We start from the raw sequence: 12,011 nt of genomic DNA, 5'->3' as shown, positions 1-12,011 counted from the left end.
CCCCTGGAGGCTTAGGTCAGAGAACCTCTATTAGGCCATGTGCCCTGGGTCAATCCCTTTCTCCTGTTGCCTTAGCAACTGTGGTGAGGTTGTCAGTCAATTTGAGTCATGAATAAAGGATGTGCTCAGGGACCGAAGGACTTGGCATTGGATGAGAGAATACATTGATGAGCCTACTCTCCCTAACAGGAGGAACACATTTCCACCCAAGGAATCTCTCTTCCTGCTTTTAATGGATCTGTAAAAACAATGTAAATGGGAACTTCTTTTTCCCAAGTATTACTCCAACACTGTAAGTCCCCTTTTAAAGCCTGTTGTTGAGAATATGACCCCAACCGCTAACCTGTTTCTTTCTCCTTGTGTACTGAAGGTGATCCAGCAGGCGTTGCACCGGCAGCCCAACACGGCTGCGCAGTACCTGCAGCAGATGTACGCAGCGCAGCAGCAGCACCTCATGCTGCAGACAGCAGCACTCCAGCAGCAGCACCTGAGCAATGCACAGCTCCAGAGCCTGGCTGCCGTACAGCAGGTGAGCAGCGGAGACGTAAGGAACTGTTAAACTAGGGAATGAAACAGGCCTCCAACAAGGCTGTGGGCTAGTGTTAGGGTTTTGACAAAGATGAGAGATGAGGCCAGTGCTGGGGTTTGGTTGGTCAATCAAACAGCTATCTTCAGATGAAGAGGAATTTAAGTGTTGACCCCTACATACTCCCTTAACAGTTCTCACCTGTCATGTCACAGGCCAGTATTGCGGCAGGAAGGCAGAGCTCCACCCAAAATGCCACTTCGTCCCAGCAAACAGGATCATCCCAGACCACAGTGAGTGCAGTGAGTCATGTCTAGTAACTAAGGGGTTGGGTTCCAAGATGTGTAGTGTTTTTGTTGGTGAAGTTTTTTCATCCTTCCTGTCTTCCCTGTCCTGTCCCCAGATTAACCTGACCACGTCCCCGGCTGCAGCCCAGCTGATCAGTAGAGCCCAGAGTGTCAGCTCTGCACCCGCCGGCAGCATCTCCCAGCAGGCCGTAATCCTGGGAAGCCCATCCAGCCCCACCACCCTCACTGCCAGTCAGGCTCATATGTACCTGCGTGCACAGATGGTAAGCCCCCAGAAGCATGCCGACTGGCACACACACTAGCTGGCTCAGCCACACTTCTGGAGGCTTTGTGTGATGAAGGGCAGTATTGGGGAGTAGTGAACTACATTTTGCAGTAGCTTGGTGGTAGTTGAACTAAATTCAAATCTTGGTAGTGTTTTATTTTGCGATGTAGCTAACTACTGAAACTATACACCACATAAAATAGGGGATTTCCTTTTTTTCGACATCAGACCTGCCTAGTTCTCACTTGAAACAGTTTTTGTGTTTAATAGGCTAAATGACACATTCTGTTAACATCTGACTCCAGAGCACAGGAGGTTGGTGGTACCTTAATTGGTAAGGAAGGGCTCTTGGTAGAGGAATCAGTGGAATGGTATCAAATACATCAAACACATGGTTTGATGCCATTCCATTTGCGCCGTTCCAGCCATTATTATGAGTAGTCCTCCCCTCAGCAGCCTCTACTGCTCCAGAGTGATCTGTTCTTCCAATTTTTTTGTCTATGAAATTTAGTTATGGAAATGTATCATGAAGTAGTGACCTTTAGTTAAGTACACTTATATTTCTCTTAAGGGTAACTTTAGAGTTGCTTACCTTGTTCCAATGTGAAGTAATTGGTAGCTTAATAAACTATATATTTTCAGATAAGCTTCCCCAACACTGAAGTGTTTGTTTGTTTGCTGTTTGTGTCGACACTGTTTATTTTTTATTTTTTACATTTTATTTCACCTTTTATTTAACCAGGTAGGCAAGTTGAGAACAAGTTCTCATTTACAACTGCGACCTGTCCAAGATAAAGCAAAGCAGTTTGACACATATAACAACACAGAGTTACACATGTAAAACAAACATACAGTCAATAATACAGTAGAAAAATAAGTCTATATACAATGTGAGCAAATGAGATGTGATAAGGGAGGTAAAGGCAATAAATAGGCCATGGTGGCAAAGTAAATACAATATAGCAAGTAAAACACTGGAATGGTAGATTTGACAGTAGATGAGTGTGCCAAGTAGAAATACTGGGGTGCAAAGGAGCTAAATAAATAAATACAGTAGGGGAAATTATAGATGGGCAATGTACAGGTGCTGTGATCTGTGAGCTTCTCTGACAGCTGGTGCTTAAAGCTAGTGAGGGAGATAAGTTTTTCCAGTTTCAGAGGTTTTTGTAGTTCGTTCCAGTCAATGGCAGCAGAGAACTGGAAGGAGAGGCGGCCAAAGGAGGAATTGGCTTCGGGGGTGACAAGTGAGATATACCTGCTGGAACGCGTGCTACGGGTGGGTGCTGCTATGGTGACCAGCGAGCAGAGATAAGGTGGGACATTACCTAGCAGGGTCTTGTAGATGACCTGGAGCCAGTGGGTTTGGCGACGAGTATGAAGCGAGGGCCAGCCAACGAGAGCGTACAGGTCGCAGTGGTGGGTAGTATATGGGGCTTTGGTGACAAAACGGATGGCACTGTGATAGACTGCAACAATTTGTTGAGTAGGGTGTTGGAGGCTATTTTGTAAATGACATCACCGAAGTCAAGGATTGGTAAGATGGTCAGTTTTACGAGGGTATGTTTGGCAGCATGGGTGAATGATGCTTTGTTGCGAAATAGGAAGCCAATTCTAGATTTAACTTTGGATTGGAGATGTTTGATGTGAGTCTGGAAGGAGTGTTTACAGTCTAACCAGACACCTAGGTATTTGTAGTTGTCCACATATTCTAAGTCAGAACCGTCCAGAGTAGTGATGCTGGACGGGCGGGCAGGTGCAGGCAGCGATCGGTTGAAGAGCATGCATTTAGTTTTACTTGTATTTAAGAGCAGTTGGAGGCCACAGAAGGAGAGTTGTATGGCATTGAAGCTCATCTGGAGGGTTGTTAACAGTGTCCAAAGAAGGGCCAGAAGTATACAAAATGGTGTCGTCTGCGTAGAGGTGGATCAGAGACTCACCAGCAGCAAGAGCGACATCATTGATGTATACAGAGAAGAGAGTCGGCCCAAGAATTTAACCCTGTGGCACCCCCATAGACTGCCAGAGGCCCGGACAACAGGTCCTCAGATTTGACAGACTGAACTCTTGTCAGAGAAGTATTTGGTAAACCAGGCGAGGCAATCATTTGAGAAACCAAGGCTGAGTCTGTCGATAAGAGTGCGGTGATTGACAGAGTCGAAAGCCTTGGCCAGGTCAATGAATACGGCTGCACAGTATTGTTTCTTATCGATGGTGGTTATGATATCGTTTAGGACCTTGAGCGTGGCTGAGGTGCACCAATGACCAGCTCTGAAACCAGATTGCATAGCGGAGAAGGTATGGTGTGATTCAAAATGGTCGGTGATCTGTTTGTTAACTTCGCTTTAGAAGAGCTTAGAAAGGCAGGGTAGGATAGATATAGGTCTGTAGCCGTTTGGGTCAAGCGTGTGTCCCCCCTTTAAAGAGGGGGATGACCGCAGCTGCTTTCCAATCTTTGGGAATCTCAGATGACAAGGAAGAGCGGTTGAACAGGCTAGTAATAGGTGTTGCAACAATTTCGGCAGATAATTTTAGAAAGAAAGGGTCCAGATTGTCTAGCCCAGCTGATTTGTGGGGGTCCAGATTTTGTAGCTCTTAAAGAACATCAGCTGACTGGATTTGGGAGAAGGAGAAATGGGGAAGGCTTGGGCCAGTTGCTATGGGGGGTGCAGTGCTGTTGACCGGGGTAGGGGTAGCCAGGTGTAAAGCATGGCCGGCCGTAGAAAAATGCGTATTGAAATTCTCAATTATAGTGGATTTATCGGTGGGGACAGTTTCCTATCCTTAGTGCAGTGGGCAGCTGGGAGGAGGTGCTCTTATTCTCCATGGACTTTACAATGTCCCAGAACTTTTTTGAGTTTGTGTTGCAGGAAGCAAATTTCTGCATTGAAATAGCTAACCTTGGCTTTTCTAACTGCCTGTGTATATTGGTTTCTAACTTCCCTGAAAAGTTGCATTTCACGGGGGCTGTTTGATGCTAATGCAGAACGCCACAGGATGTTTTTGTGTTGGTTAAGGGCAGTCAGGTCTGGAGAGAATTGTGCATGAGCTTGCTGGAAGGAGTGTGAAGAAGTGTTGTCCTGCATGTCAAACTGAATCAGTTCAGTCTGATTAGATTACATTTTATTCCCTTAAAGATTTGTTGACACACTATGCATAGTAAGAGTGAGCTTGAGAGAGTGTGAGAAAGCAACAGAGAAAGATCAGCTGTTTACAGTATAATTTATCTCTACCCAAAACCAAGGAGAGATTATTTACATATACTGTATGTTGGTGTGATTTTTTAAATATTTTTTTTTCATTTTTTTTTCAGGCACAGCAAAGTAACCTTGTGCAAGTAGCTAGGAGCCTAGGCCGTGCTGTTCCGTTGTCCCCCAGCTTATCTTCACACCTACGGCCACAGTGGCTGCAGTCCAGTCTGAGAGCTCCACGCGGTCCTCTGGACAACAGTCCTCCTCACAGGTACACTATTATTATCTCAACTCTATAGGCTAATGCCATACACACAGTGCTGCTGTAGTAACCTGGAGCAGCACTAGAGGGCATAGATGATCAACACAAGTCACCATAATTCAAACGAGGGGTATAGCCAAGGCTTCAAGTTATCCGTCACTGCGACAGACTTCCATCATGATGATGCATGAGTTTATTTTTGGGATGAGGGTGGGGGGGGGGGTTAAACACTCCTGGCCACACTTGAACGTCTAAAACTAGATAGAAAGTATGTAGAAATGCTAATGGACCTATATATTTTCAAATCACATTTTTCTGGCCCGTAAATCTTTTGTTGACTAACAAATCGGTCAAAAAATAAATCTGTGCGGCCCTCCATTGAACTTCGAAAAATCCAGATGTGGCCCTCGAGCCATAGTTTGCCCGTTGATTTGACATTGACTTAAGTTTCATTCATGGGATTTTTTTTTGTTGCTTTAATCCCTAGCTGTAGCAAATGCATTAGGTTTACAGTTATGCTGTGATACCTCATGTAATCTAAAATGTATTTCTCACTAATTCTGCAGATGGCCTGTGGGTGGACCCTTGACTGTGGTGCTCCCCACCTCTCCTGCCCTAGGCCATGTCTCATTGCCTCCGGGACCTGACCTCTGTGTCTTTTCAGGTCCAGAACCTGGCTATCCGTAGCCAGCAAGGGGCGACCACGTCCTCCTCTCAGACACACAACCTGCAGGCCCTCAGCCTAAAGCAGAGCCCTATCTCCATCCAGCCCTCTCCCCTGATTAAGAACCCCAGCCAGGGGAGCCAGGGCGCTGGGGGGAAAGGCAGTCGGCCCGACGGTGCCTTGGACGGGAGCAAGAAGGGAGAGAGCATAGTGACGGAGGTGCACGCTATAAACATGAGTCGCAGTGTCACGGCTGTTAGTGGACAGACTCTCAGCACTCCAGGTATGTATCCAACCCTAACGTTAGCTAGCTTTTACAGACACAGGCTAGACTCCTATATTAGGATTTCATGAAATTGACACCATTGCACCCTTGGACAATTAGGAATGTTTCCTCAAATGATGGAGAGTATTCGGATCAGTACTGGCTATTGTGATAAGGGATGGGTTTTTCTGCACTCTGATGATGTTGAATATTCTGCCCCTGTGACTGAGCAATTTAGTCTGGAACATTAATCATGCCTCCAGTAGCCTGACAACGGTGCATTCCTCATGCCTCTTCTGGAACACAACTACATTTCAACAGCTCTGTGTTTGTCAGGGATATAGTATCTTCAACCTAGCTTCCTTTTCCCCTGAACAGGATAGGTGGACCCGCTCAGGCGCTTCTTTTACGCTTCTATGTTTGGTTACATTTCAACCAGTCAAATGATGTTACCAGTGTTGCTACTTCCTGAGTTTCCTGCTTTTGGAAACCTGACCCTATGTTTACAGTAAGCTAAGAATAGAGTTGGAAAAGTCTACTAGTTATTTTTGATTGATTTCTCTACTGTATGCAGGGGTTGTCACAGCGATGGATTTCAGTCATGTAGATTATTTTTTTTATAAATGTCTTTTTTTATAAGGACTAGAATTTCAAAATTAACCTCTTTCCCCACAAGCATGATGGCCATGACTTTTTTAAATGATCTTTTTACATGAAATGGGAGGTTAACTTGGCCCCGTAGACAATTGAGTTTCAGTCATGGGATTTATTTGTTATTTTTTAAACCCTGTGTTCGTGGCATGTCGAGGCCTGTACCGACCACACTGTATTCACTACTACAGGGGAGAACATGGGCTCTGCCTCCGGAATAGTCAAGCTGGTTTTTCAATGAGAAGCCATGGAGGGCTCTGTGCCACAGTTGTCTTTCTAGACCACTTATTGTGTGGTCAGCAGCTGGATGGTTTTGTCACTGGCATCTATGCCAGCAGTTGAACAGAATAACTGTGTTGTGTGTGTGTGTGTGCTAAGCACTGCATGGCTTGTGTGTTGTGCCAGACTTGATGGATAAGCTGCGCATGCGACTGCACAACTGTGTCTTTGTCTCGCTTTAAGTAATGGATTCAGATGAAATGAAAGGGAGGAGGTATCTGAAAACCTGACTACATAAACTTGTAAATGTACATGGGCTGCCCTGGTAGTGGCCATGGGGGACAGACAGGTGTGCCCTGGACATGTGAGAAGCACTCTGTCAGTTCAGTGGATTACACTAGGGGGAGATGGAGTAGCAGCTGTGGTGGCTGACTGGGTTTATGGTTGGATAGGGGCTCCCACTGATCCTATGTGCACTGTCATCTACTGGGTCATTCATTATGCATGTTGATTCACAGTAATTTTGAAGAAGGAAATACTTGAATGAAACAATTGAAATCAACACCTCAATAATAAACTACATAACAAATGGCTCATGTAGTTTTATTTTCGACATCTGAGAGAACACTGCCACAGGAATAGGCCTAGTTAATTGTCTATTTTCGTACTGTGTATTAATTGAGCCTCCAAGAGAAGGAGAGAGCAGATCTTGTGGGAGCAGCCGTGTGTCTGCTTCTCCTATCACATACTGGCTGATTTTTCCTCGAATGGAGATTGGCTGGAAGCAGCTGTTCCGCAGTTGGGTTCATTGTGTACTTTAGTCTTTTCTTCACCACCTCCTTGACAGAGAAGCTATCCCAGCACCCTACTACTAAACCTACAGCACAGCACCAAAGACCACCTTGCAGACTTAGTCTCATTCTATGCCCCTGCTAACTGCACAGTGGTGTTCTGTTTTGTTTTGTCTAATTTTTTTCCGAACTTGCCGTACAGTTCCGTAAGCCTAAAAGGATCTCCCCATTCTGTTACATTATCAAGCCATTGTATGGTTCCATGTGTACATGCATAGTAGCTCCATTGCAAGTACTTAAAACACACAACATATTGATATGTTTGGTGTAGTTTTTCTTCTCAAGCTATATGTAACTGCCAAAATAAAGGAAACGCCAACATAGTGTCTTAATAGGGCATTGGGCCACGAAGAGCCGACACCTTCAATGCACCTTGGCATAGGTTCTACAAGTGTCTGGAACTCAATTGGAGGGATGAGACACCATTCTTCTATGAGAAATTCCATCATTTGGTGTTTTGTTGATGGTGGTGGAAAACAGTGTCTCAGGCACCGCTCTAGAATCTCCCATAAGTGTTCATTTGGGTTAAGATCTGGTGACTGAGACACACACACACCCTTTAAATCTCTCTATGCTCCTTTGAGACCCCTCTTTCAAAGTCACAGAGATCTCTTCTTCTGATCATGGTAGCCAAAATAAGTACAAGGCCCGCTATGACCTCCGCAGAGTCATCAAACGAGCAAAAGGACAATATAAGATTAAGGTGGAATCATTGCACAGGCTCCGACGCCCATCGCATGTGGCAGGGGCTACAGTTACAGATTACTGAACCGTGATCTGCCCAACGATCCATCTCTACCAGACTAACTCAATTTGTTTTATGCATGCTTCGACAACAACATCGAGCCAGGTGTGAGGGCTGTCACCAACCCAGAGGATTGGGTGATCTCGCTCTCCGAGGCTGACGTGAGAAGGGTCTTTAATCAGGTCAATACCCCCCAGGGCCCCGCCGGTATTCCAGGGCGCATTCTCAGAGCATACACAGAACAGCTGGCAGGCATATTCACAGTCATTTTCAATCTCTCCTTGTCCCAGTCTGTATTCCCTAATTTTAAGATGACCACAATCCTCCCTGTTTCTAAGAACTCTTAAGGCTTAATTCCACAATGACTACCACACTGGAGCACTCACTTCTATAATCATTAAGTGCTTTGACAGGCTGGTTGTTTCACACATTAACTCCACCATCCCAGCCACCCTAGACTCACTTGCATACCGCCCCAACAGATCCATAGGCGACTCAATCTCAATTGCTCTCCACACTGCCCTCACCCACCTAGATAAGAAGTATACTTATGTAAGAATGCTGATCATTGACAGCTCAGTGTTCAACACCCTTGTCCCCTCCAAGCTCGTCACCAAGCTTAGGACTCTGGGTCTGAACATCTCCCTCTGCAACTGGATCTTGGACTTCCTGATGGGCCGACCCCAGGTGGTGAGGGTAGGCAACATCACCTCCGCCATGCTGACCCATAACACAGGGGCCCCACAGGGGTGTGTGCTTAGTACTTCCTGTTCACCCACAACTGTGTGGCGACGCACAACTCCAACACTATTATCAAGTTTGCTGACCACATGACAGTGGTAGTCCTGATCACCAGCAACAATGAGTCCACATACAGGGAGGAGGTCGGTGACCTGGCAGTGTGGTACCTGAGCAACAACATCTGCCTCAATGTCAGCATGACCAAGGAGCTGATCGTGGACTACAGGAAACGGGCGGGGGCACACCCCCATCCACATTTACTGGGTAGCAGGGGAGCAGGTTCGAGAGCTTCAAGTTCCTCGGTGTCCATATCACTAAAGACTTAAAATGGTCCAAACACACGCACAGTCGTGAAGAAGGAGCGGCAGTGCCTCTTGCCCCTCAGCAGGTTGAAAAGGTTTGGCATGGGCCCTCAAATCCTCAAAAGGTTCTACAGCTGTACCATTGAGACCATATTGACTGGGTGCAGCGCTGCTTGGTATGTCAATAGCACTGCCCTCGATTGCATGGCGCAACAGAGGGTTGTGCGGACAGCCCTGTACATCACTGGGGTCGAGCTCCCTGCCATCCAGGACCTCTATATCAGGCGTTGTGAAAAGAATGCCCGGAAAATCGTCATACTCCAACCACCCAAGCCATAGACTATTTTCTCTTCTGCCGCACTGCAAGAGGTACTGGTGCATCAAGTCTTACACCAACACGCTCTTGAACAGCTTATATCCCCAAGCAATACAGCTGATAAATAGCTAACAAAATAGCTACACAGACTATTTGAGAGAAATTATATATTTTATTGACTTTTTATTTTGGTCTTTACACTGTCTCTATGCACACTCACTGGGCCCTACACACTGACACACACTGTCACTCCATCTCACACACACACACACACACATTCACTCACACCGTTATTTGCTCACTCACACATAATATGCACATTTACAGTGCATTCGTAACGTATTCCAACCCCTTAACTTTTTCCACGTTTTGTTACGTTACAGCCTTGTTCTAAAATGTATTAAATTATTTTTTTCTGTCACCAGTCTACACACAATGCCCCATAATGACAAAGTAAAAACAGGTTTAGACCTTTTTGCAATTTTTTTTACAAATAAAATAACTGAAATGTCCCTTTACGTTAGCAGCAATTACAGCCTCGAGTCTTCTTAGCTATGACGCTACAAGCTTGGCACGCCTGTATTTTGGGAGTTTCTCCCAATCTTCTCTGCAGATCCTCTCAAGCTATATCAGGTTGGATGAGGAGCATCTCTGCACAACTATTTTCAGATATTTCCAGAGATGTTCGATCGGGTTCAAGTCTGGGCTCTGGCTGGGCCACTCAAGGACATTGAGACTTGTTCCCACACCACAATCATTCCTGGCTGTGTGCTTATGGTCGTTGTCCTGTTAGGTGAACCTTCACCCCAGTCTGAGGTCCTGAGAGCTCTGGAGCAGGTTTTCATCAAAGTTCTCTCTGTACTTTGATCTGTTCTTCTTTCCCTCGATCCTGACTAGTCTCCTTGTCCCTGCTGCTGAGAAACATCCCCACAGCATGATGCTGCCACCACCATGCTTCTCCGTATGGATGGTGGTAGGTTTCCTCCAGACGTGACGCTTGGTATTCAGGCCAAAGAGTTCAATCTTGGTTTCATCCGACCAGAGAATCTTGTTTCTCATGGTCTGAGAGTCTTTAGGTGCCTTTTTAGAAAACTCCAAATGGACGGTCATATGCCTTTTACTGAGGAGTGGCTAGCGTCTGGCCACTCTAGCATAAAGGCCTGATTGGTGGAGTGCTGCTGAGATTGTTGTCCTTCTGAGCTCTACAGACATTTCCGCCAACCTCATTGCTTGTTTTCTACTCTTGACATGCGCTGTCAACTGTGGGACCTTATATAGACAGGTGTGGGCCTTACCAAATCATGTCCAATCAATTGAATTTACCACAGGTGGACTCCAAGTTGTAGAAACATCTCAAGGATGATCAATGGAAACAGGATGCACCGGAGCTCAATTTTGAGTGTCATAGCAAAGGGTCTGAATACTTATGTAAATAAGGTATTACATTTTTTTTTTTTTTTTTACTTCAATCTGTTTTTCGCTTTGTTATTATGAGGTGTTGTGTGTAGATTGAAGGGGGAAAAAATATTTTTATACATTTTAGAATAAGGCTGTAATGTAAAAAAAAAAAAAAAAGGAAGGGGTCTGAACACTTTCCATATGCACTCTACCTGTTTGTTATGAAGTGATTAACAGTGATGTGTGGGTGAGGTTTCTAAACTAAAGCAGCAATAGTAGATTGCAGAAACTCTGGTATTTTCCAGTCTGCTATTGAAACCCCATAGGGAATGTGCACTGAGTCCTTTCCTCTAGACATTCTGAAACAACACACAGGTATGGGGGAGTGGTTGCTTAGTGAGGCCTTAATCCAAAGGCCTTGAGGGACAAAAGGCATTTAAATGAATCCCCCTTCCTCTCCTTCCAAGGCTTTTCTCTGTTACTCATTACAGTGCTTGAGAAAGCTGTCGAGCAGGACTGAGATTTGTTGCTTGTATCCGGTGTGTAGTTGTTCGGAAATCCACTCATCTGTTCACACAAGTGCTAGGCCTATCTGCTGAATTGATAGCCGTTATTATACAGCCTCTTTTCCATTCATCCTTAGTGAGGGCTGGGTGGTAGGTAGACCTTTACTATGTTATCATGTAATTGAGAGTATCCGTCAAAGGCTTTTATCATGCTACTTTCTGAGAGTTGTCAGTCTTCACCCTGTACTTAGTGAAACTATAGCTAACCACATGCTGTGGATTTCATAGTTTTGCCACGTGAAAATCAAGCACTTTCCAGAAGATCCTGTGGTATAAATGACTAATGACATGCAACTCTGCCGTATGGAAACGTCTCTATTTTCAAAGCAGGGTAGACTGTGGTTACCGCGAAACAGAGAAACATTCATACCAGATGGAGCCTATCCCACACAAAATATACTAAAAAAGGGGGGCAGGGAGGAACCCTAATATCTTTGGCATCAATCCTTCATAATCAAAAGAGATCCACAAAGGTTAATGTTTAAACTCCTCAGACACTGTTAGTTTACTAAGATCATCTGAGTGAAGCTACTGTAAGGCCCTAGGGCTTACACCTGAGACAAACAGGTTAACAGCTCCTAGGAGAGATGATTCATGAGAACCCTCCCTCACAGTAATGATGAGGGCCAGATCCAACCTCATTGTTTCCTTGGGAGAGTTGTTTGGGAGTGTTTGGGCAACTGAAGGCTTGGGGGATTGACTCACAGATGACCACATACAGCATGTCATGGAGCATTGGCTTCT

General features: G+C 45.3%; 1 protein-coding gene across 1 annotated transcript in view; it reads left to right on the top strand.

Moving 5' to 3' along the window:
• Window positions 1–12,011, top strand: part of LOC115138455 (polyhomeotic-like protein 2) — a 52,594-nt gene that overhangs the window by 22,397 nt on the left and 18,186 nt on the right. Inside the window, 6 exon segments of the mRNA XM_029675343.2 lie at window positions 371–529; window positions 742–819; window positions 930–1,097; window positions 4,410–4,467; window positions 4,470–4,558; window positions 5,214–5,496. Coding sequence (XP_029531203.2) covers window positions 371–529; window positions 742–819; window positions 930–1,097; window positions 4,410–4,467; window positions 4,470–4,558; window positions 5,214–5,496 — 835 coding nt within the window.

This window comes from Oncorhynchus nerka, linkage group LG2 (genome assembly GCF_034236695.1).
Source record: "Oncorhynchus nerka isolate Pitt River linkage group LG2, Oner_Uvic_2.0, whole genome shotgun sequence".
Taxonomy (NCBI): Eukaryota; Metazoa; Chordata; class Actinopteri; order Salmoniformes; family Salmonidae; genus Oncorhynchus; species Oncorhynchus nerka.
The sequence above is the reverse complement of the archived record's forward strand: the minus strand, read 5'-3'. Positions and strand labels throughout refer to the sequence as shown.